We start from the raw sequence: 26,744 nt of genomic DNA, 5'->3' as shown, positions 1-26,744 counted from the left end.
ATCCCTCCAAACCCTTCCTATTCATATACCCATCCAGATGCCTCTTAAATGTTGTCATTGTGCCAGCCTCCACCACTTCCTCTGGCAGCTCATTCCATACACATACCACCCTCTGGGTGAAAAAGTTGCCCCTTAGGTCTCTTTTATATCTTTCCCCTCTCACCCTAAACCTATGCCCTCTCGTCCTGGACTCCCTGACCCCAGGGAAAAGACTTTGTCTATTTAGGAGGTAAAAACAATGACTTGCAGATGCTGGAAACCAGATTCTGGATCAGTGGTGCTGGAAAAGCACAGCAGGTTCAGGCAGCATCCAAGGAGCAGCGAAATCGACGTTTCGGTCAAAAGCCCTTCATCAGGAATAAAGGCAGTGAGCCTGAAGCGTGGAGAGAAACCACAAACTCAAGGAAAAGACCTGGCCTATTCACCCTGTGATCTAACAAACCTCTATAAAGTCAAGACCTGCTGAGTTTTTTTTATCTTAGAGCATCCAGGTACATCACAGACACAGAAGGGATTCTGGATCAGTGGTGCTGGAAGAGCACAGCAGTTCAGGCAGCATCCAAAGTGCTGCTCCTCGGATGCTGCCTGAACTGCTGTGCTCTTCCAGCACCACTGATCCAGACTCTGGTTTCCAGCATCTGCAGTCATTGTTTTTAACCTTACAGATACAGAGGGAGCAAGGCCAGGAATTTACAGTATGTGGAGTGAATGACGTGGACTTAAACAAGCAGTCATGATTTGGAGATGCTCGTGTTGGACTGGGGTGTATAGAGTTACAAATCACACTACACCAGGTTATATTCCAACAGGTTTAATTGGAAGCACTGGCTTTTGGAATGACTACCACCTGATGAAGGAGCGTCGCTCCGAAAGCTAGTGTGCTTCCAATTAAACCTGTTGGACTATAACCTGGTGTTGTGTGATTTGTAACTTTGAACAAGCAGAACATTTTTATCCAGTGTTGGGGATGATTAAATATATACATTGTTTTTTAAAAAGTATCACAGCCGCCATAAACGGAATTTCCAACTACAAGGTTAGAAAAGGTTACAGCTGGGATAGTCTGTGGTTTGCAATCAGGGACTAATCAATGTTAGTTTTATTGTGGAGGAGTGGGTGTATTACGTAGGAGTATTAGGAGCAGGAGTCAGCCATTTAACCCTGATGCCTGCTTTGCCAGTCAGTTCGATCATCAGTGATCTGTACCTGAATTCCACTTAGCCATATTTGCGAGGTAATCTATCCCAGGGTAGGTGAACTTAACAAAGGCCTATCAATCTCAAAAGCTGCAAATATCAGCCAAGATTGGATTTATTGTTTGATAAATGTTTTGGTTGGTCGAGCTCCTGAGAAGAGAGTTTACATATTCTTGTTGTACACTACAGAAAGTCATCAAGGTTTGTGCGAAGATTTGTAGCTCGGGTGCTCGTTGTTGTGGTTCTGTTTGCCGAACTGGAAGTTTTTGTTGCAAATGTTTCGTCCCCTGGCTAGGGGACAACAAGCAACATGAATTCGACTGGGAAAACACTACTATCATAGGGCAAGCCAGACAGAGAACAGCCAGGGAATTCCTAGAGGCATGGCATTCATCCACAAACTCCATCAACAAACACATCGACCTGGACCCAATATACCAACCACTACAGCGGACAGCTGAAACTGACACCCGGAAGCGGCAAGGACAGACCACTATAAATACCGGAAGAAACATCAAAGAAGTGCTTCGCAGGAGGCTCCAGAGCACTGATGATGTCTCCTAGCCAGGGGACGAAACGTTTGCAACAAAAACTTCCAGCTCAGCGAACAGAACCACAACAACAGAGAAAGTCATGTCTCTGTACCTATCTGACACTTAATGCTCCTTGATCTGATCGGTCTTTAATCCTTTAAACTCAGGTAAGACAACCCAACTTTAGTCAACATTTCCTCATAATTCAACTCTCTAAGCCACTGTATTTTTGTATTTCTTTGGTCAATTTAGATCCCCTACAGTGTGGAAACAGGCCCTTCGGCCCAACAAGTCCACACCGACCCTCCGAAGAGTAACCCACCCAGGCCCATTTCCCTCTGACTAACGCACCTAACACTACGGGCAATTTAGCATGGCCAGTTCACCCTGACCTGCACAACACTTGGATTGTGGGAGGAAACCGGAACACCCAAAGGAAAGCCACACAGACACAGGGAGAATGTGCAAACTCCACACAGACAGAGACCTGAGGGTGGAACTGGACCCGGGTCCCTGGCACCGTGAGGCAGCAGTGCTAACCACTGAGCCACCGTGCCGTCCCGCCCCATTATGATTATAATGTAGAGAGTGTGGAAATCCTATGCAGACCAAATTCCTCTTTAATGTAATGAGGAGAGTGTCACGAGGAGCCAGCTAAAGGCAGCACCCATGATAAACAAGCAGAAAAGCAATACAAAAGAAATATCCATGAGCAACAGGCCTCGCAATGGAAATATCTACAATCCAAACATCACAGGAACATGTATAGGTTGTTACATTAAAAATCTCATCCAGGGATTCAGACGGCAATCATTAAACTGGTTTGGCCAAAGTGGACACAGTTCTTCCCAAATTAATCACAGCAAAGGTAATTTCCTGCTTTGCTTCTTCCAGTCAATTCAGGTACGTCAAGGCTTCCCAGTTATATGACCTACGTACCCAAAGACGATGATACCGAGATACAGTTATGTTGTCCATAGACTATTTGACCATCGTGGGGCACCACATGCCTCACCAACAAAGGCCAACATCCACAGCTTTACAGATAGCCATGGTGTGGAGGTGCTGGTGTTGGACGGGGATGGAGAAGGGCAGAAGGCACAGGGCGCCAGGTTATAGACCAACAGGTCCACAGGAAGTCACAAGCTCTCAGAGCGCTGTTCCTTCGTCAGGTGAAGCCCGTGCTTTTAAACCCCCTGTTATAACATACATTCCGGCCTATTTTTGGATCATCTGGAAATTTCGCTCCCATTCCTTCATTCCTCTCGTGAGTCATTGATGTAAATATGAGAAAGTTGGGAACTCGGGACAGACACCCATCTGGGACTTGTGACGATAATGTCACTTTAAAAGGTTATTTTGTCACAGGTTTCTTTATGTGAAAAGGGGTTGTAAAGGCAGAGGTGCCGAACTGGCTACTGGGGTACGCTTGAAAAACAATGTGCGAGGCTTTTAGGTTTTGTTTAATAACGTTGGAAAGCAGCCTGAATGGGTGTGGCCAACTCTCACAGACCAGGCTATTGAGTATTTTCTTCTTCCTGACCTCTCCGCCCCCACCCCAGTCCGGCCTATCACCCTCACCTTGACCTCCTTCCACCTATCACATCTCCATCGCCCCTCCCCCAAGTCCCTCCTCCCTACCTTTTAGCTTAGCCTGCTGGACACACTTTCCTCATTCCTGATGAAGGGCTTGTGCCCGAAACGTCGAATCTCCTGCTCCTTGGATGCTGCCTGACCTGCTGCGCTTTAACCAGCAACACATTTTCAGCTCTGATACTCCAGCATCTGCAGACCTCACTTTCTCCTCCTATTGAGTATTTTGTCAGCTGTAACAGTCAGAAACTGTTGGGGGATCTCAGAAGAGCTGGGGGCTTCCGCGAATGATTCCTAGCTGCAACTTTCGCCAAAATCCCTCTTGATGTTTTGTTTTTTCCCTCCTGTACTGGAAAACTGCATGTCAGAATCTGTGTCTGAATTTGTCTTTGTCCAAAGGGTGTGATGTTACAATATTGGAACAGCAAATTAGTAATAGGTACCGTACCTATTATTCGGTTAAGTTTTCCAATAGTTAAGTTGTTCTAAATTCCTCTTTTTTTAGTTTGTATTTTAACTACAGGTTTAAATAAATTGCGTTTTGCTTCACGTCTGGTAGTCGCATCACATCTGAAGCACAGTGACCTTTTAAATAAGAACAACTGGGTTACCTTCTTAATATATTTTGAGGGGGTCTGCCCTGGTCCATACGCTTGATAGAGTGGTACTCACAATGCTCAGCCACCCACCGTGGGCTAGCTAACAAGGTGTGAACCAGACCAGAGTATCACTGTCAGCGTTAGCCGTCTACTGGTGTTCAAAGAGAGTTCCATCTTGTGATAATACTGTGTACTTGGCACAGGAATTCCAGATCCGTCGGGACACGGCCTGGACTCCAAAGTATAATCGTCTCCTCTGGTTCAGGAGGGAGCAGAATTTAAAAAGGAGAGTCAAGATCTTTCAGGAATGAAATTAGTTTCTCCACAGCAAGGATGGAAAACGTTTGGAATATCCATCCACAAACTGAAATCGATATTTGATCAGGTCAGCAATTTAAATATGAGGTGGATCGATTTTTGTTAATCAAATTACTTCAGGGATATGGGGGCAGGGCGGATCTTGCTGCATGGAGGAACAGGTTTGAGGGGCTGAATGGCCACCCGCTATTCCTGCGGTGGCCACTAGGTGACAGCCTGCACAATACCACCCTCAGGCACTGATCAGTTGTAACTGGAGTGTGCCTGAGGCTGGTGCATTGCCAATATCCAGCTCACCTTCAGCTCCGAATTAAGCAGAGGACGTGAGGGTGGCACGGTGGCACGGTGGTTAGCACCGCTGCCTCACAGCGCCAGAGACCCGGGTTCAATTCCCACCTCAGGCAACTGTCTGTGTGGAGTTTGCATGTTCTCCCCGTGTCTGTGTGGGTTTCCTCCCATAGTCACAAAGATGTGCAGGTTAGGTGAATTGACCACGCTAAATTGCCTGTAGTGTTAGGTGTCGGGGTAAACGTAGGGGAATTGTTCTGGGATGGTCCCTCTTCTGAGGGTCGGTGTGGACTTGTTGGGCCAAAGGGCCTGTTTCCACACTGTAGGGAATCTAATCTGTTGAGGAACACTCAGACAGCTACAGGATGGGGTTGGATACAGAATAAAGCTCCCTCTACACTGTCCCCCCGATCAAACAATACCCAGGACAGGGGCAGCATGGGGTTAGATACAGAGTAAAGCTCCCTCTACACTGCCCCCATCAAACACTCCCAGGACAGGGCAGCATGGGGTTAGATACAGAGTAAAGCTCCCTCTACACGATCCCCATCAAAAACTCCCCAGGACAGGGACAGCACAAGGTTAGTTACAGGGTAAAGCTCCCTCTACACTGTCCCCCATGAAACACTCCCAGTGACAGGGACAGCACGGGGTTAGATACAGAGTAAAGCTCCCTCTACACTGTCCCCCCATCAAACAATACTCAGGACAGGGACGGCACGGGGTTAGATACAGAGTAAAGCTCTCTCTACACTGTCCCCCCATCAAACACTCCCAGGACAGGGGCAGCATGGGGTTAGATACAGAGTAATGCTCCCTCTACACTATCCCCCATCAAACATTCCCCAGGACAGATATAGGATGGGGTTAGATACAGAGTAAAGCTCACTCTACACTGTCCCCCCATCAAACACTCCCCAGGACAGGGACAGCTCGGGGTTAGATACAGAGTAAAGCTCCCTCTACACTGTCCCCCACCAAACACTCCCAGGACAGGGACAGCACAGGGTTAGATACAGAGTAAAGCTCCCTCTACACTGTCCCCCACCAAACACTCCCAGGACAGGGGCAGCACAGGGTTAGATACAGAGTAAAGCTCCCTCTACACTGTCCCCCACCAAACACTCACCAGGACAGGGACAGCACAAGGTTAGTTACAGGATAAAGCTCCCTCTACACTGTCCCCCATGAAACACTCCCAGTGACAGGGACAGCATGGGGTTAGATACAGAGTAAAGCTCCCTCTACACTGTCCCCCCATCAAACGATACCCAGGACAGGGACAGCACGGGGTTAGACACAGAGTAAAGCTCCCTCTACACTGTCCCCCCCATCAAACACTCCCCAGGACAGGGACTGCACGGGGTTAGATACAGAGTAAAGCTTCCTCTACACTGTCCCCGCATCAAACAACCCCAGGACAGGGACAGCACAGGGTTAGATACAGAGTAAAGCTCCCTCTACACTATCCCCCATCAAACACTCCCCAGGGCAGGGACTGCACGGGGTTAGATACAGAGTAATGCTCCCTCTACACTATCCCCCATCAAACACTCCCCAGGACAGAGATAGGATGGGGTTAGATACAGAGTAAAACTCCCTCTACACTGTCCCCCCATGAAACACTCCCAGGACAGGGACAGCACGGGGTTAGATACAGAGTAAAGCTCCCTCTACACTGTCCCCCATCAAACACTCCCAGGACAGGGACAGCAGGGGGTTAGATACAGAGTAAAGCTCCCTCTACACTGTCCCCCCATCAAACACTCCCAGGACAGGGACAGCACGGGGTTAGATACAGAGTAAAGCTCCCACTACACTATCCCCCATCAAGCACTCCCCAGGACAGGGATAGGATGGGGTTAGATACAGAGTAAAGCTCACTCTACACTGTCCCCCCATCAAACACTCCCAGGGACAGGGATAGGATGGGGTTAGATACAGAGTAAAGCTCCCTCTACACTGTCCCCCCATTAAACACTCCCAGGACAGGGACAGCACGGGGTCAGATATAGGGTAAAGCTCCCTCTACACAGTCCCCCATCAAACACTCCCAGGGACAGGGATAGGATGGGGTTAGATATAGGGTAAAGCTCCCTCTACACAGTCCCCCATCAAACCCTCCGAGGACAGGGACAGCACGGGGTTAGGTACAGAGGAGGATGTGAGGTCTGCAGATGCTGGAGGTCAGAGTCCAGTGTGTGGTGCTGGAAAAGCACAGCAGGTCAGGCAGCATCCGAGGAGCAGGAGGGTGGATTGCCCGAGATGCAGAGTCCCAGGGGGAGGTGAGAGACAACTTGACTGACATGAAAGTTGTCTGTGGGAACTGTGGGACCTGTCGCCTCCACTGGAGGGCAGCGTTATCGCCGCCTGAGGGACAGAACAGGAAAGATATGTTTTGAAAAAAGTCCCTGCTCGTAACTGACAAACCGGTTTAAATTTGAAAGTCTCTGTTGTGGGAGTTGGCTGTTGCTTTGCTGGTCAGAAAGTTTTCCTCTTAAAGGGGGTGATCGCCCGTTTCCTAAAGGCGTCACTGCAAACAAACAAGAAAAAATACCAAAGCAACTGCCCAGCAGTGACTTTGAAGAAGTCTTTTAAAACAAAGTTTTGCTTTCAGTTGGGATTGGGGCAAAGATTTAATCTTCGCTTTGTAATGCCAAGAAGGGTCGAGTTGCAACGGAGGAGATCGAGGCGACTGAAAGATCAGGTTTGTGCATCTTCAAGAGAGAGGCGTAAAAATTAATTTGAGCATGAGGAACAAAAGTGATACCATTTTGTAAAACAAATGCCACTGGGGACCGATTCGACTGCTCGCTTTAAAAACCGTGACCAAATTTGTAGTCCTCCCCGAAGTCTCCAGCATTCGTGAAATTAGCCAGTGAAATTTAATGTCATTGCATCCCCTTGTCTAGTACCTCCTACTATGTTTGTGTGTGTGTGTGTGCTGACCCTAGGATGGTAACAGGAGTTAATGTGCATCCTGTTTTTAAATTTTGTCCAAAAACACACAACACCAGGCTATAGTCCAACAGGTTTAATTGGAAGCACTAGCTTTCAGAGCGACGCTCCTTCTTCAGGGGGTTGTGGATCGTAAACACAGAATTTATAGCAAAAATTTACAGTGTGATGTAACTGAAATTACACATTGAAAAATTGATTGTCTGTTAAGCCTTTCATCTGTTAGAATACAGTGATAGTTTCACTTCTTTCATGTGTAAATCACAAACACTTTTTTATATAAGTTGCATGCTCGGGTTAGCTGTTAACAATGGTGCTAGCTAGGCAATATGTTGAAGGTGTTAGCCCTCTGTGTTCTCTGTCTATGCCATGATGATTCTAATCTAAAAAGTAAGATAATAGAGTTTTACATAAATTCATGCAGTTTTTGAGCTCAGAGTTCTACATGAATGTATGCAGTTTTTGAGCAAAGTGAAATGTAACTTTTTAAAAAAGTTAGCTGTTAGCAATGGTGATAGCTAGACAATATGTTGAAGGTGTTAGCCCCCTGTGTTCTCTGTCTATAACCTGATGTGTCGATATCCCTTATTGCAACATTTTAACTGTGTCAATTTCCCAAGCTGACAAATTCCCTTAAAACATTTAGATTCAAGAGACAGAGACGGAGAGAGTTGGGGAATTCACCTCCATCCCTGTCTACCGCATTAAGATTAAACAAAATGTTGCATTTTCAAAACTTATTTCTCCAAAGCATACCGGAAGTGGACGCAACAATTTCTTTCACTGTTCGGTTTCTGATCACTTTTGGCGCCAAAAAAAAACACACACAAAACCCCCAGGGAGACGTGAATGAAAAATTAATTCCCCCCTTTCTCAACCTCAAGCAGACATTACCGGGGTCTGCTTGATGAAGTGAAGGGCCTGGACAAAGATGTGTGCAAGGATTCAGAGTCAGAGATCACACGTTTCAAACTGTGTTAGAAACGAAACAAAGACGTTGTGAGAAGGAATTTTATTTTTCTCCCCCACCCAGGGAGAGGTTACAGGCTGAAAGATGTCGCCTGGAAGTGTGGTGGGGGGAGGTTCAGTTGAGCATTGCATGTTTATTTGGATATTTAAGGGGTGGTTAGAGAGAGCTAGTCCAGGACATGATGGGCTGAAATGGCATCTTCCCACAGTGTGGGGGGATTCTGTGCAGAAAGGATCCATCAAGTCTCCACTGACCCTCTGAGGAGTACCCCAATGTTTCCCCCAAAACCCTACATTTCCCACAGCTAATCCACCCCAGCCTACACATCCCTGGACACTATGGGACAATCTAGCACGGCCAATCCACCCTAATCTGCACATCCATGGACACTATGGGACAATTTCCCCACAGCCAATCCACCCTAACCTACACATCCCTGGATACTATGGGTCAATTTCCCATGGCCAATCCACCCTAACCTGCACATCCCTGTGACGCTATGGGACAATTTAGCACGGCCAATCCACCCTAACCTGCACATCCCTGGATACTATGGGACAATTTCCCCACAGCCAATCCACCCTAACCTGCACACGCGTGGACACTATGGGACAATTGCTCCACAGCCAATCCACCCTAACCTGCACATCCCTGGATACTATGGTTCAATTTCCCATGGCCAATCCACCCTAACCTGCACATCCCTGGGCACTATGGGACAATTTAGCACGGCCAACCCACCCTAACCTGCACATCCCTGGACACTATGGGGCAATTTAGCATGGCCAATCCACCCTAGCCTGCTCATCCCTGGACACTATGGGACAACTTAGCTTGGCCAACCCAACCTAACCTGCACATCGCTGGACACTATGGGACAATTTAGCACGGCCAATCCACCCTAACCTGCACATCCCTGGATACTATGGTTCAATTTCCCATGGCCAATCCACCCTAACCTGCACATCCCTGGGCACTATGGGTCAATTTAGCACAGCCAATCCACTCTAACCTGCACATCCCTGGGCACTATGGGGCAATTTAGCATGGCCAATCCACCCTAACCTACACATCCCTGGACACTATGGGGCAATTTAGCATGGCCAATCCACCCTAACCTGCTCATCCCTGGACACTATGGGACAATTTAGCATGGCCAACCCACCCTAACCTGCACATCCCTGGACACTATGGGACAATTTCCCACGGCCAATCCACCCTAACCTGCACATCCCTGGATACTATGGGTCAATTTCCCATGGCCAATCCACCCTAACCTGCACATCCCAGTGACGCTATGGGACAATTTAGCACGGCCAATCCACCCTAACCTGCACATCCCTGGGCAATATGGGACACTTTAGCACGGCCAATCCACTCTAACCTGCACATCCCTGGGCACTATGGGGCAATTCAGCACAGACAATCCACCCTAACCTACACATCCCTGGACACTATGGGGCAATTTAGCACGGCCAATCCACCCTAACCTGCACATCCCTGGACACTGGGACAATTTAGCATGGCCAAGCCACCCTAACCTGTACATCCCTGGACACTATGGGACAATTTCCCCACAGCCAATCCACCCTAACCTGCACATCCCTGGATACTATAGGTCAATTTCCCACGGCCAATCCACCCTAACCTGCACATCTCTGGGCACTGTGGGGCCATTTCCCCACAGCCAATCCACCCTAACGTGCACATTCCTGGACACTATGGGGCAATTTAGCATGGTCTATCCACCCTAACCTGCACGTCCCAGGACACTAAGGGACAATTTAGCACAGCCAATCCACCCTAAACTGCACATCACTGGGCACTATGGGACAATTTAGCACGGCCAATCCACCCTAACCTGTACATCCCTGGGCACTATGGGACAATTTAGCACGGCCAATCCACCCTAACCTGCACATCCCTGGGCACTATGGGACAATTTAGCACGGCCAATCCACCCTAACCTACACATCCCTGGACACTATGGGGCAATTTAGCACAGACAATCCACCCTAACCTGCTCATCCCTGGACACTATGGGACAATTTAGCTTGGCCAACCCACCCTAACCTGCACATCGCTGGACACTATGTGACAATTTAGCACGGCCAATCCACCCTAACCTACACATCCCTGGGCACTATGTGACAATTTCCCCACAGCCAATCCACCCTAACCTACACATCGCTGGATACTATGGGTCAATTTCCCATGGCAAATCCACCCTAACCTGCACATCCCTGTGACGCTATGGGACAATTTAGCACGGCCAATCCACCCCAGCCTACACATCCCTGGACACTATGGGACAATTTAGCACGGCCAATCCACCCTAACCTGCACATCCCTGGACACTATGGGACAATTTCCCCACAGCCAATCCACCCTAACCTGCACATCCCTGGATACTATGGTTCAATTCCCATGGCCAATCCACCCTAACCTGCACATCCCTGTGACGCTATGGGACAATGTAGCACGGCCAATCCACCCTAACCTGCACATCCCTGGGCACTATGGGTCAATTTAGCACGGCCAATCCACTCTAACCTGCACATCCCTGGGCACTATGGGGCAATTTAGCACGGCCAATCCACCCTAACCTACACATCCCTGGACACTATGGGGCAATTTAGCATGGCCAATCCACCCTAACCTGCTCATCCCTGGACACTATGGGACAATTTAGCATGGCCAACCCACCCTAACCTGCACATCCCTGGACACTATGGGACAATTTCCCACGGCCAATCCACCCTAACCTGCACATCCCTGGATACTATGGGTCAATTTCCCATGGCCAATCCACCCTAACCTGCACATCCCAGTGACGCTATGGGACAATTTAGCACGGCCATTCCACCCTAACCTGCACATTCCTGGCAATATGGGACACTTTAGCACTGCCAATCCACCCTAACCTACACATCCCTGGACACTATGGGGCAATTTAGCATGGCCAATCCACCCTAACCTGCTCATCCCTGGACACTGTGGGACAATTTAGCATGGCCAACCCACCCTAACCTGTACATCCCTGGACACTGTGGGACAATTTCCCATGGCCAAACCACCCTAACCTGCTCATCCCTGGGCAATGTGGGACACTTTAGCACGGCCAATCCACTCTAACCTGCACATCCCTGGGCACTATGGGGCAATTTAGCATGGTCAATCCACCCTAACCTGCTCATCCCTGGACACTGGGACAATTTAGCATGGCCAATCCACCCTAACCTGCACATCCCTGGATACTATAGGTCAATTACCCACGGCCAAGCCACCCTAACCTGCACATCCCTGTGACACTATGGGACAATTTAGCACGGCCAATCCACCGTAACCTGCACATCCCTGTGACACTATGGGACAATTTAGCACGGCCAATCCACCCTAACCTGCACATCTCTGGGCACTGTGGGGCCATTTCCCCACAGCCAATCCACCCTAACCTGTACATCCCTGGGCACTATGGGACAATTTAGCACGGCCAATCCACCCTAACCTGCACATCCCTGGGCACTATGGGACAATTTAGCACGACCAATCCACCCTAACCTACACATCCCTGGACACTATGGAGCAATTTAGCATGGCCAATCCACCCTAACCTGCTCATCCCTGGACACTATGTGACAATTTAGCTTGGCCAACCCACCCTAACCTGCACATCGCTGGACACTATGGGACAATTTAGCACGGCCAATCCACCCTAACCTACACATCCCTGGGCACTATGGGACAATTTCCCCAAAGCCAATCCACCCTAACCTACACATCGCTGGATACTATGGGTCAATTTCCCATGGCAAATCCACCCTAACCTGCACATCCCTGTGACGCTATGGGACACTTTAGCACGGCCAATCCACCCCAGCCTACACATCCCTGGACACTATGGGACAATTTAGCACGCCCAATCCACCCTAACCTGCACATCCCTGGACACTATGGGACAATTTCCCCACAGCCAATCCACCCTAACCTGCACATCCCTGGATACTATGGTTCAATTTCCCATGGCCAATCCACCCTAACCTGCACATCCCTGTGACGCTATGGGACAATTTAGCACGCCCAATCCACCCTAACCGGCACATCCCTGGGCACTATGGGTCAATTTAGCACGGCCAATCCACTCTAACCTGCACAGCCCTGGGCACTATGGGGCAATTTAGCACGGCCAATCCACCCTAACCTACACATCCCTGGACACTATGGGGCAATTTAGCATGGCCAATCCACCCTAACCTGCTCATCCCTGGACACTATGGGACAATTTAGCATGGCCAACCCACCCTAACCTGCACATCCCTGGACACTATGGGACAATTTCCCACGGCCAATCCACCCTAACCTGCACATCCCTGGATACTATGGGTCAATTTCCCATGGCCAATCCACCCTAACCTGCACATCCCAGTGACGCTATGGGACAATTTAGCACGGCCATTCCACCCTAACCTGCACATCCCTGGCAATATGGGACACTTTAGCATTGCCAATCCACTCTAACCTGTACATCCCTGGGCACAATGGGGCAATTTAGCACAGACAATCCACCCTAACCTACACATCCCTGGACACTATGGGGCAATTTAGCATGGCCAAGCCACCCTAACCTGTACATCCCTGGACACTATGGGACAATTTCCCCACAGCCAATCCACCCTAACCTGCACATCCCTGGATACTATAGGTCAATTTCCCATGGCCAATCCACCCTAACCTGCACATCCCTGTGACACTATGGGACAATTTAGCATGGCCAATCCACCCTAACCTGCACATCCCTGGGCACTATGGGACAATTTAGCATGGCCAATCCACCCTAACCTGCACATCCCAGGACACTATGGGACAATTTAGCACAGCCAATCCACCCTAACCTGTACGTCCCTGGGCACTATGGGACAATTTAGCACGGCCAATCCACCCTAACCTGCACATTTTTGGACTGTGGGAGGAAACCAGAGCACCCAGGGGAAACCCACACCGACACGGGTTGGGGGAATGTACAAACCCTGTGCAGCCACCCGAGGGTGGAATCGAACCCAGGTGCCTGGAGCTGTGAGGTAGAAGCGCTAACCACTAAGCCACTGTGCTGTGCCTACATTCTGGGAGGAAGTTGCACTGGGAAGCCTGGAGTTGGGGAATCGGTTTTCCACGGAGTCAGCGATGTGCAGTGTTTCCTGTTCTGGGAGCAGGTTCAAGAAGAGGGAGAGATGGAAACTGAGAGCCAGGAGCAAGCAGATTCCCAGACTAGTGAAATGTTGGTCCTGACGCCCAGGAATCCCATCCGAGGGAGCTCCAGAAGCCTGAGGAGAAGTGCGACAGCAAGGATAGAGGAGGAGCCTGAGCCGGTGAGTATGGGGGGTGGGGGCAATGTTAACATTGGGGAGTGTACTTCAATCAAATCGATGGGTTGGACACAGGGAATTCCCTGGGGGATTGAGAAATCAGCAAGAGGGCTTTTTGATTTTCCTGCTCCTCGGATCACCTCCATCCCCTCCCCCATTCACCCACTGTTCTCTTTGCTAGCTTCTCCCCAGCCCCCCCCTCATTTATCTCTCCACCCTGCCTCTATTCCTGATGAAGGATTTTGTCCGAAACGTCGGTTCTCCTGCTCCTCGGATGCTGCCTGACCTGCTGTGCTTTTCCAGCACCGCTCTGATCTAATCTCTGGTTTCCAGCATCTGCAGTCCTCACTTCTGCCTTTTTAGTTAGTCCTTAGCGAGGTATGGACATTTATCGTTCATTCCTAATCACCCTTTGAACGGAGTGTCTGGCTTGGGCCATTTCAAAGGGGCGGTTACGAATCAACCAAATTGCTGTGGGTTTGGAATCACATGTTAGATCCAGACTGGGAAACGAATGGCTGATATCCCTCCCCAAAGGGACATTAGTGACCCTTCTCCCCCACCGCCCCCAAGATGGGCTTTTTCATAGAATAGAATCCCTACAATGTGGAAGCAAACCATTCGGCCCACTGACTCCATGCCAACCCACTGAAGAGCATCACACCCAATCCAATAGCCCTGCATTTCCCACGGCCAAACCCACCACCGCCTGCACATCCCAGGACACATCAGGGCAATTTAGCATGGCCAATCCACCCTAACCTGGACATCCCTGGGCACTATGGGACAATTTAGCACGGCCAATCCACCTTAACCTGCACATCCCTGGGCACGATGGGACAGTTTAGCATGGCCAAGCCACCCTAACCTGCACATCCCTGGGCACGATGGGACAATTTAGCACGGCCAATCCACCCTAACCTGCACATCCCTGGACACGATGGGACAATTTAGCATGGCCAGTCCACCCTAACCTGCACATCCCTGGGCACGATGGGACAATTTAGCACGGCCAATCCACCCTAACCTGCACATCCCTGGGCACTATGGGACAATTTAGCATGGCCAGTCCACCCTAACCTGCACATCCCTGGACACTATGGGGCAACTTAGCACGGCCAATCCACCCTAACCTGCACATCCCTGGACACTATGGGGCAATTTAGCACGGCCAATCCACCCTAACCTGCAGATCCCTGGGCACTATGGGGCAATTTAGCACGGCCAATCCACCCTAACCTGCACATCCCTGGACACTATGGGGCAATTTAGCACGGCCAATCCACCCTAACCTACACATCCCTGGGCACTATGGGACAATTTAGCACGGCCAATCCACCCTAACCTGCACATCTTTGGACTGCGGGAGGAAACCGGAGCACCTGGAGGACACAGGGAGAATGTGCAAACTCCACACAGATAGTCACCCAAGGCTGGAACCGAATCCTGGTGCTGTGAGCCAATAGTCATCACAGACACCGTCACCAAGACTAGCTTCCAATCGCAGATTTAAAATTGAATATAAGCGAAGGTTTTAGGGGTGGGATTTAAGTCTCAGCAACGCTCGATGAACGGCTGAAGATCCTGGGATGGCATTCATGAGAGTTTAGAACATTAAGGAGAGATCTAATAGAAACTTACAAAATAATGCATGGCTTAGAAAGAGTGGATGCTGGGAATGTGTTTCCGTCAGGCGGGGAGACTGGGACCCGTGGGCACAGCCTTGGAATTGGAGGGGGTCATTTTCGAACAGAAATGAGGCGACATTCCTTCAACCAGAGGGCGGTGGGCCTGTGGAATTCATTGCCTTGGAGTGCAGTGGAGGCCAGGACGTTAAATATCTTCAAGGCAGAGATTGATAAATTCTTAATCTCGCCAGCAGTTAAGGGATACGAGGAGAGTGTGGGTAAGTGGAGTTGAAATGCCCATCAGCCATGGTGGAGTGGACCCGATGGGCCGAATAGCCTTACTTCCACTCCTATGTCTTTTGGTCTTATAATCAAGTGACCTCCCCCCCACCACTATTCCAGTGAGATGACCATCATCCCTCTGCCTTCTGCTACTGTTCACACCTCCTCTAGACTTGCCTTTCATCCCTTTGCCATCTCGTTCTGCTTGGCACTAACACCCCCGTTCACATCTCACTCTCCTTCCCAGTTCTGGTGAAGGGTCCTAGGAATGGATTGCTAACTGTTTCAGTGTCCCCCACACAGACTGGCAGAACCCCACTCCCTGTCCCTCAGAGTGTTTCTAGCCTGTTTCGTTTTTTTCTGACTCCCAGGGTCTCTCAGTTTTGAAAATAAATTACGAAACCTCTTTACTTCCGAGTGACTTCCCAAAGGCAGATGATTTGCTGGTTAATGGCTGTTATGTGGGATCCTGCTGTGCATGGCCAGTGCATTTCCTGCATTGCTGACATTTGGCTGTGAACAGGCATTGGGACATCCTGAGGAGAGAGTGAGGTCTGCAGATGCTGGAGATCAGAGCTGAAAATGTGTTGCTGGAAAAGCGCAGCAGGTCAGGCAGCATCCGAGGAACAGGGAGAGTCGACGTTTCGGGCATGAGCCCTTCTTCAGGAATGAGGAAAGTGTGTCTCACCCCCACTCCGGCCTATCACCCTCACCTTGACCTCCTTCCACCTATCGCATTTCCAACGCCCGTCCCCCAAGTCCCTCCTCCCTACCTTTTATCTTAGCCTGCTGGACACACTCTCCTCATTCCTGATGAAGGGCTTATGCCCGAAACGTCGACTCTCCGGCTCCTTGGATGCTGCCTGACCTGCTGCGCTTTTCCAGCAACACATTTTCAGCTCTGTATTTCATATCTCCCTCCTTCCTCACACCCGATCTTGTTCTCCAACCTCCCCTAGTTATGTTCCACTTTGATGTATCACTGTGAGTCACTGCAGGTACTTTGTATCGCAGGTAGAGAGTTTTGGTGCTGATACTGTACCTCGGTATTATTAGTGTTATTGTTCCTTTAGAGGGAACAATACTCAGTCTGTGGTATGTGCAGACGGTGCCCTCTCCTGGTGTGTGGAGGCGTTACTCTTTCACAAGAAGAGTCTCTGCTATTCTTACCCAACAGCTCTGCCATCTAATCCCTTCTCTCTCTCTCTCTCTCTCTCTCTCTATCTTTTTCACTTGGTCTGTATCTTTTTCACTTGCTGAGGGAGTGGGCACTGTCGGAGGGTCAGTGCTGAGGGAGTGGGCACTGTCGGAGGATCAGTGTTGAGGGAGTGGGCACTGTCGGAGGGTCAGTGCTGAGGGAGTGGGCACTGTGGGAGGGTCAGTGCTGAGGGATTGGGCACTGTCGGAGGGTCGGTGCTGAGGGAGTGGGCACTGTCGGAGGGTCGGTGCTGAGGGAGTGGGCACTGTTGGAGGGTCAGAGCTGAGGGAGTGGGCACTGTGGTCTCTCTTGGTCTCTTTGTCAGTCTCTCTCTCAGTCTCTGTCTGTCTTTATTTCTGGACAAAAGTGAGCACTGGAGATGAGAGTTGAAGAGTGTGTTGCTGGAAAAGCTCAGCAGGTCAGGCAGCATCCGGGGAGCAGGATAATCGACGTTTCAGGCAGAAGCCATTCCTGAAACGTCGACACTCCTGCTCCTCTGATGCTGCCTGACCTGCTGTGCTGTTCCAGCACCTCACTCTGCGATTGTTTTTATCTCTCTCTGTCCGAACCAATGGGCCAGCCACCTCATTCCCAGCTGTTAGTCATGGTTTTTCTCGCGAAAGGGGAATCAAGTATTCACTCTTGACATTTTTGCTCATACTCCCAGTGCCAGAGTGGGAAGAGCTCAATGCTGCCGGAGGGTCAGTGCTGAGGGAGTGCTGCACTGTCGGAGGGTCAGTGCTGAGGGAGTGGACACTGTCGGAAGGTCAGTGCTGAGGGAGCAGGCACTGTGGGAGGGTCAGTGCTGAGGGAGTGGGCACTGTCGGAGGGTCAGTGCTGAGGGAGTGGGCACTGTCGGAGGGTCAGTGCTGAGGAATGCCGCACTGTCGGAGGGTCAGTGCTGAGGGAGCGCCGCACTGTCGGAGGGTCAGAGCTGAGGGAGTGCTGCACTGTCGGAGGGTCAGTGCTGAGGGAGTGGGCACTGTCGGAGGGTCAGTGCTGAGGGATTGGTTACCGTCGGAGAGTCAGTGCTGAGGGAGTGGGCACTGTCGGAGGGTCAGTGTTGAGGGAGCGGGCACTGTCGGAGGGTCAGTGCTGAGGGAGCGGGCACTGTCGGAGGGTCAGAGCTGAGGGAGCGGGCACTGTCGGAGGGTCAGTGCTGAGGGAGTGGGCACTGTCGGAGGGTCAGTGCTGAGGGAGTGGGCACTGTCGGAGGGTCAGAGCTGAGGGAGTGGGCACTGTCGGAGGGTCAGTGCTGAGGGAGTGCTGCACTGTCGGAGGGTCAGTGCTGAGGGAGTGGGCACTGTCGGAGGGTCAGTGTTGAGGGAGTGGGCACTGTCGGAGGGTCAGTGCTTAGGGAGTGGGCACTGTCGGAGGGTCGGTGCTGAGGGAGCGCTGCACTGTCGGGAGGGTCAGTACTGAGGGAGTGGGCACTGTCGGAGGGTCGGTGCTGAGGGAGCGCTGCACTGTCGGGAGGGTCAGTACTGAGGGAGTGGGCACTGTCGGAGGGTCGGTGCTGAGGGGGCTCTGCACTGTCGGGAGGGTCAGTACTGAGGGAGTGAGCACTGTCGGAGGGTCGGTGCTGAGGGAGCGCTGCACTGTCGGGAGGGTCAGTACTGAGGGAGTGGGCACTGTCGGAGGGTCGGTGCTGAGGGAGCGCTGCACTGTCGGGAGGGTCAGTACTGAGGGAGTGCCAAGCTGTCGGGGGTGTTATCTTTCTGATGAGACATTAATTGCTGAGCTACCCCTGCCCTCTGGAAGGGTCAGGGTTGTACCTATGGATGACGGTGGGTCTGATTATGTGTGTAAGAGATTGAGTGCCTCCTATTAGTAAATGTGTGGGAGGGTGTTGTCTCTGGAGTCCTGGGGGCAAATATTTATCCCTCAAACAACAGCACCAAAATCAAATGATCTGGAGCATTCTCACATTGCTGTGTATGGGAGTTGCACACACAAAAAGTATGTTTTACAAAGTGCTTCGTTGTGGAGTGAGGGTGTCCTTTCTGTCCCAGAATGGACAGGGCATTGAGGCAGTGTGGCATGTCTACCCTCTCCTGTATCTCTCTCCTGTGTAACATCACAGCGCACACTGAAAGCAGTACGCGAGCACCTAATTTCAGAGTGGGTCGTGTTCCGCCAGGTTAACCTGAAACCGCTTCAGGTCGTTCTGCAGAACGTGAAGGCGGACTTAGATTTCAAGCAAAGGAAGATGAAGAAGGAGGAGGAACAGAAGGAAGAAGGGGAGGATGGATCTGAGCACCAGGACACCTCCAGGAGCATCATGGTCCCTCCTGTGGTCAAGGTCAGTGTTACAATGGTCTGGGCTTGGAGGTCAGCTGCTGGTCACTGCAGGAGATGGTTGGAGACTGTGAGGAGACCGGCGAACTGAGGACTCCCACAGAGATTGCTGTTAGAAAAATACCTCAATTTGACAACAGTGCTGCTGCTTGTTTTGAAATCGCTCCCTATCTCTGTCACCCCTTCCAGCTCCTACACCCCCTCCCTATCTCTGTCACCCCTTCCAGCTCCTACACCCCCTCCCTAACCCCCATCACCTCCTCCATCCCCTCCCTATCTCTGTCACCCCTTCCAGCTCCTACACCCCCTCCCTAACCCCCATCACCTCCTCCACCCCCTCCCTCTCTCTGTCACCCCTTCCAGCTCCTCCACCCCCTCCCTCTCTCTGTCACCCCTTCCAGCTCCTCCACCTCTCTCTAACCCCCATCACCTCCTCCAGCCCCTACACCCTCTCCCTAGCCCCCATCACCTCCTCCAGCCCCTACACCCCCTCCCTCAACCCATCACCTCCTCCAGCCCCTACACCCCCTCCCTATCTCTGTAACCCCCTCCAGCCCCTACACCCCCTCCCTATCTCTGTAACCCCCTCCAGCCCCTACACCCCTCCCTATCTCTGTAACACCCTCCAGCCCCTACACCCCTCCCTATCTCTGTAACCCCCTCCAGCCCCTACACCCCCTCCCCATCTCTGTAACCCCCTCCAGCCCCTCCCTATCTCTGTCACCCACTCCAACCCCTACACCCCCTCCCTATCTCTGTCACCCTCTCCGGCGCCTACACCCCCTCCCTACCTCTGTAACCCCCTCCAGCCCCTACACCCCCTCCCTATCTCTGTAACCCCCTCCAGCCCCTACACCCCCTCTCTACCTCTGTAACCCCCTCCAGCCCCTACACCCCCTCCCCATCTCTGTAACCCCCTCCAGCCCCGACATCCCCTCCCTATCTCTGTCACCCCCTCCAGCTCCTACACCCCCTCCCTATCCCTGTAACCCCCTCCAGCCCCTACACCCCCTCCCTATCTCTGTAACCCCCTCCAGCCCCTACACCCCCTACCTATCTCTGTAACCCCCTCCAACCCCTACACCCCTCCCTATCTCTGTCACCCCCTCCAGCTCCTACACCCCCTCCCTATCCCTGTAACCTCTTCCGGCCCCTACACCCCTCCCGGTCTCTGTAACCATTCCTCAATCCTGTCCTTTGAACATTCTCTGATTCCCATTGGTGGTCATGCTTCCAGCTACATGGGAGCTCTCAAATCCACACCAACCCCCCACCCCCCCGCCCCCCCCCTCTCAGCCTCCTGTCTCACTCTCTCTGTGTTTATTCCATTAAAGTACCCCTCAAAACTGTTCCATTCGACATACCTTTGGTTCACCTCACCTACTACCTCCCGGTGCGCCTTGGGGTCACATCCTGTCTGACTGACTCTCCCATGGAGTGGTTTGGGGAGGCTTTACAGAGTGAATGGCGATAGTAAAATGAAGCTTGTTGTTGATGTCTCTTTTACGTTCCTGTTAGGAGGGTCTGAGACCAGCTATCTACAGCCTTCAGAAACTGAGAGCGAAAATACCTGAAGAACCCCAAAAAAGGCCAATATGGAGGAAGCCCCCAGAGATACCAACAGGGAAAAAAACTTCAAAGGTAATCCTTTCCTTCTCTGTCCTCCCATCTCATCCTCACTTCACCAAGAATTGTTGTGGTTCTGTTCGTTACCTCCCCAGATATCCCATCAAACACTCCCCAGGGCAGGGACAGCACGGGGTTAGATACAGGGTAAAGCTCCCTCTACACTGTCCCCCATCAAACACTCCCCAGGACAGGGACAGCACGGGGTTAGATACAGGGTAAAGCTCCCTCTACACTGTCCCCCATCAAACACTCCCCAGGACAGGGACAGCACGGGGTTAGATACAGGGTAAAGCTCCCTCTACACCGTCCCCCATCAAACACTCCCCAGGACAGGGATACCACGGGGTTAGATACAGGGTAAAGCTCCCTCTACACTGTCCCCCATCAAACATTCCCCAGGACAGGGACAGCACGGGGTTAGATACAGGGTAAAGCTCCCTCTACACTGTCCCCCCCATCAAACACTCCCCAGGACAGGGACAGCACGGGGTTAGATACAGAGTAAAGCTCCCTCTACACTGTCCCCCATCAAACACTCCCCAGGACAGGGATACCACGGGGTTAGATACAGGGTAAAGCTCCCTCTACACTGTCCCCCATCAAACATTCCCCAGGACAGGGATAGCACGGGGTTAGATACAGGGTAAAGCTTCCTCTACACTGTCCACCCATCAAACACTCCCAGGGCAGGGACAGCACGGGGTTAGATACAGGGTAAAGCTCCCTCTACACTGTCCCCCCATCAAACACTCCCCAGGACAGGGACAGCACGGGGTTAGATACAGGGTAAAGCTCCCTCTACACTGTCCCCCATCAAACACTCCCCAGGACAGGGACAGCACGGGGTTAGATACAGGATAAAGCTCCCTCTACACTGTCCCCCCCATCAAACACTCCCCAGGACAGGGACAGCACGGGGTTAGATACAGAGTAAAGCTCCCTCTACACTGTCCCCCATCAAACACTCCCCAGGACAGGGATACCACGGGGTTAGATACAGGGTAAAGCTCCCTCTACACTGTCCCCCATCAAACATTCCCCAGGACAGGGATAGCACGGGGTTAGATACAGGGTAAAGCTTCCTCTACACTGTCCACCCATCAAACACTCCCAGGGCAGGGACAGCACGGGGTTAGATACAGAGTAAAGCTTCCTCTACACTGTCCCCCATCAAACACTCCCCAGGACAGGGACAGCACGGGGTTAGATACAGAGTAAAGCTCCCTCTGCACTGTCCCCCTCATCAAACACTCCCAGGACAGGGACAGCACGGGGTTAGATACAGAGTAAAACTCCCTCTACACTGTCCCCCATCAAACAATCCCAGGATAGGGCTTTACGGGGTGAGCTACAGAGTAAAGCTCCCTCTACACTGTCCCCCCATCAAACACTCTCCAGGACAGGGACAGCACTGGGTTAGATACAGAGTAAAGCTCCCTCTATACTGTCCCCCATCAAACACTCCCCAGGACAGGGACAGCACGGGGTTAGATACAGAGTAACGCTCCCTCTACACTGTCCCCCATCAAACACTCCCCAGGACAGGGACAGCACGGGGTTAGATACAGAGTAAAGCTCTCTCTACATATTGGCTCTGCACAGTATGGAGGTGATGGTAATGATGAGACATGAGTGATGAGGGATTTCCTCGTCACCCACACCCCTCATTTACAACTGGCCTCTGCTGTCCTTGGATGTGGGGTCGGAGGGTATGGGGAATGAGCAATGGTCACCGGGGGTGGGGTGGGTGGGGGATGGGTGGGTGGGGAGATGGATACGTTCAGGACACAGGGATTGGAATCAGGTCCTTTTCTGTCTAAGCCCTGTCCAGTCTGGTCATTCCCAGTAAACCCCGCCACCCCCGCACACTCACACTTGTGCAGTGCAGGGAGGGGGCATAGCATGGGAATGTACTGTGATGCCTCACATGGTGGAAGTGCCCTCTGACCTGTGACGGCATACGGGGTGGTGATTTGAGCAGATCCTTCACACTCTGCCCAAGGAGCCAACCCTGTGAGTCTGGGCTAGCTATTCGACCGTGGTTGGCTTCAGCGACAGGAAGGTGCTCTCGATGCTTGCCACTCTTGGTGATTGCCTGTTTTGTTTCCACCCCACCCCCACCATCTCTCTCTCTCTCTCTGTGTCTCTCTGTCTCTCCCCCTCCCTGTCTCTCCATCTCTTCCACCCCCCTCTCTCTGTCTCTCTCCATCTCCCTCTCTTTCTCTCTCTCTCTCTCTCTCCCTCTCCCTCCATCTCTCCCTCTCCCTCTCTCTTTTTCCGTCTCTCTTTTTCCTTCTCTCTCCCCCGCCTCTTTCTCTCCCTCTCTCTCTCTTCCTCTTTTTCTCTCTCTCTCCCCCTCCCTCTCTCTTTTCCTCTTTCTCTCTCTCTCCCCCCTCCGTCTCTACCTCTATCTCTCCCTCTCTCTTTCCCTCTCTGTCTCTTCCTCTTTCTTTCTCTCTCTACCCCCTCTTTCTCTCCCCCCTCCGTCTCTCCCTCTATCTCTCCCTCTCTCTTTCCCTCTCTCTCCCCCCCTCTCTCTTCCTCTTTATTTCTCTCTCTCCCCCCTCTCTCTCCCCCCTCCATCTCTCCCTCTATCTTTCCTTCTCTCTTTCCCTCTCTCTCCCCCCTCCCTCTCTCTCTCTTCCTCTTTCTTTCTTTCTCTCTCCCCCTCTCTCCCCCCTCTCCCCCCTCTGTCTCTCCCTCTATCTCTCCCTCTCTCTTTCCCTCTCTCTCCCCCTCTCTCTTCCTCTTTCTTTCTCTCTCTCCCCACTCCGTCTCTCTCTCTCTCTCTCCCCCTCCCTGTCTCTCTCTCTCTTTTCCTCTTTTTCTCTCTCTCTCTCTCCCCCGTCCGTCTCTCCCTCTATCTCTCTCTCTCCCTCCACCCCTCCCCCCTCCCCCTCCCTCTCACTCATCTCACAGGGTACCTTGGCGAGGGTTTGGCCTAGCTCAGGCTTGCTGCTCTGCCTCCTGCTGGCCGCTCTCCTGCTCCTAGCTCTCCTTGGTTGGTACCTCCTGGGCTCGGGGCAGGTGGCACTGCCCACCGCGGCCTGGGGCCTGGTTGGCTTGCTGAAGGTGGACTGGATTTACAGCTCGTTACCGTGGCAACAGGAGGCCTGCCAAGACGACTGCAAGTAGGCCCAGGGAGTGGGGCACGGATGGGGTTACAGAGATAGGGAGGGGGCGTTACAGAGATAGGGAGAGGGTCACGGAGGGGGTTACAGAGATAGGGAGGGGGTGTAGGAGATGGAGGGGGTTACAGAGATGGGGGGGGTTACAGAGATAGGGAGGGGGTCACGGAGGGGGTTACAGAGATAGGGAGGGGGTGTAGGAGATGGAGGGGGTTACAGAGATAGGGAGGGGGGTTACAGAGATAGGGAGGGGGTCACGGAGGGGGTTACAGAGATAGGGAGGGGGTGTAGGGGCTGGAGGGGGTGACAGAGATAGGGAGGGGAGTTACAGAGATAGGGAGGGGGTCACGGAGGGGGTTACAGAGATAGGGAGGGGGTGTAGGAGATGGAGGGGGTTACAGAGATAGGGAGGGGGGTTACAGAGATAGGGAGGGGGTCACGGAGGGGGTTACAGAGATAGGGAGGGGGTGTAGGAGATGGAGGGGGTTACAGAGATAGGGAGGGGAGTTACAGAGATAGGGAGGGGGTGTAGGAGATGGAGGGGGTTACAGAGATAGGGAGGGGGTGTAGGGGCTGGAGGGGGTGTAGGCGCTGGGGTGTAGGGGCTGGAGGAGGTGATAGAGATAGGGAGGGGTGTAGGGGCTGGAGGGGGTTACAGAGATAGGGAGGGGGTGTAGGGGCTGGAGGGGGTTACAGAGATAGGGAGGGGGTGTAGGGGCTGGAGGGGGTTACAGAGATAGGGAGGGGGTGTAGGGGCAGGAGGGGGTGACAGATAGGGAGTGGGTGTAGGGGCTGGAGGGGGTGACAGAGATAGGGAGTGGGTGTAGGGGCTGGAGGGGGTGACAGATAGGGAGGGGGTGTAGGAGCTGGAGGGGGTGACAGATAGGGAGGGGAGGTAGGGGCTGGAAGAGGGGACGGGGATAGGGAGGGTGTGTAGGAGTAGGTGTAGGGAGGAGGTTACAGAGTAAGTATTGACTGGTCACCAGTGAGGGTAAGCGAGCACAGCTAGTGAGTTAGCACATGAGGCAGTAGCGGAGATGTCCAGGGAACGGGAGATCTGCACTGAGGCGCCCTGGTTGCTTCTGGGGCATTTAAATCCCGGGAGAGATCCGTGTGAGTATTGTTTGATTTGCAGGTTGACTCTGGTGGAGAGTATTCCGATCGGACTTTCGTTCTCCAAAGGTGCCCCTCACCATGTCTCCATCTACGATGGCTGGATGGATCTCCTCAACCAGGCTAACCACACTGTGGAGATCGCAGCCTTTTACTTCACCTTGCGGGGCCGTGACCTGAGCCAAGGGGATCCTACGGCCTCTCAGGTGAACAGCGCTTCCTCAATCCTTGCCTGGCTTATGCATGCGTAAGACTCCTGGAGTCACAGAGACGTACAGCACGCAAACAGACCCTTCGGCCCAACTTGTCCGTGCCGACCGGATATCCTAAATTAATCTGCCAGCATTTGGCCCACATCCCTCCAAATCCGGGTTGTCAGTTTGCCCGGTGAACTGGAAGATTTGTTCTCAGACGTTTCGTCACCATGCTGGGTAACATCGTCAGTGAGCCTCTGATGAGGCACTGATGTTGTGTCTCGCTTTCTGATGGTGGGTCTCGTGATGTGGTGGGTGTTATCACTGCAGGTTCTGTTTCTGAGAGGTTAGTAAATGGGGTCCAAATCGATGTGTTTGTTGATGGAGTTTCGGTTTGAGGGTCAGGCCTGGAAGGGTTCCGTGCATGTCTAGGATGGATGTATTATCCCAGTCAGACTGGTGCCCGTCATCGTCTGTGTGTGTGTGTGTGTGTGTGTGTGGATACTAGTGATAGTTGGTCATGTCCTTTGGTGGCCAGTTGGTGCTCATGTATCCTGGTGGCTAATTTCCTGCCCGTCTGTCTGATGTATTTTGTCGCAGGCCTTGCAGGGTATTTTGTAAATGACATTCGTTCTGCTAGTTGTCGGAACAGGTCCTTTAGATTCATCAAGAGCTGTTTCAGTATGTTGGTAGGTTTATGGGCTACCATGATGCCAAGGGGCTGGAGTAGTCTGGTTGCCATCTCCGAGATGTCTTTAATGTGTGGTAATGTGGCTAGAGTCTCTGGGCGTGTTCTGTCTTTTTGTTTAGACTGAGACATATCAATAGAAAGCGAGACACAACACCAGCGCTTCACGGAGGCTCACTGATGATGTTACCCAGCGTGGTGACGAAACGTCTGAGAGCCAATCTTCCAGCTCAGTGAGTAAACTTACAACCTGAGCTACAAATCTTTACAAAGATCGCAAACTCTAATTCCCTACTGTTCACGATAAAGGCTATTCTATACATATACCCATCCAGGTGCCTTTTAAATGTTGTAATTGTACCAGCCTCCACCACTTCTACTGGTAGCTCATTCCATACATGCACCACTCTCTGTGTGAAAAAAGTAGCCCCTCAGATCCCTTTTAAATCTTTTCCCTCTCACCTTAAACCTCAGCCCTCTAGTTCTGAACTCCCCTACCCTGAGGAAAAGACTTTGACTATTTAGCCTATCCATGCGTTTGATGATTTTTTTAAACCTCTATAAGGTCACCCCTCAGCCTCCGACGCTCCAGGGAAAACGGCGCTGGTGTAGTCAGCCTCAAATCCTCCAACCCTGGCAACATCCTTGTAAATCTTTTCTCAACCCTTTCAAGTTTCACAACATCTTTCCGATAGGAAGGAGACCAGAATTGCACGCAATATTCCAACAGTGGCCTAACCAATGTCCTGTACAGCCGCAACATGACCT

General features: G+C 51.9%; 1 protein-coding gene across 2 annotated transcripts in view; it reads left to right on the top strand.

Annotated features, from left to right (window-relative positions):
• Window positions 1-6,908: 6,908 nt before the first annotated feature.
• Window positions 6,909-26,744, top strand: part of pld7 (phospholipase D family, member 7) — a 41,639-nt gene continuing 21,803 nt past the window's right edge. The window contains exons 1-6 of one of the 2 annotated variants that reach the window (XM_060855863.1): window positions 6,909-7,234; window positions 13,666-13,821; window positions 19,067-19,228; window positions 20,743-20,865; window positions 23,773-23,984; window positions 25,117-25,300. In XM_060855863.1, the coding sequence (XP_060711846.1) occupies window positions 7,181-7,234; window positions 13,666-13,821; window positions 19,067-19,228; window positions 20,743-20,865; window positions 23,773-23,984; window positions 25,117-25,300 (891 nt within the window). In that variant the 5' untranslated portion in view covers window positions 6,909-7,180. The remainder of the gene's footprint in view (window positions 7,235-13,665; window positions 13,822-19,066; window positions 19,229-20,742; window positions 20,866-23,772; window positions 23,985-25,116; window positions 25,301-26,744) is intronic. The other variant, XM_060855864.1, reaches the window with a different exon arrangement.

This window comes from Hemiscyllium ocellatum, chromosome 46 (assembly GCF_020745735.1).
Source record: "Hemiscyllium ocellatum isolate sHemOce1 chromosome 46, sHemOce1.pat.X.cur, whole genome shotgun sequence".
Lineage (NCBI taxonomy): Eukaryota > Metazoa > Chordata > Chondrichthyes > Orectolobiformes > Hemiscylliidae > Hemiscyllium > Hemiscyllium ocellatum.
Note: the sequence above shows the minus strand (reverse complement) of the source record. Positions and strands in the feature narration are given on the sequence as shown.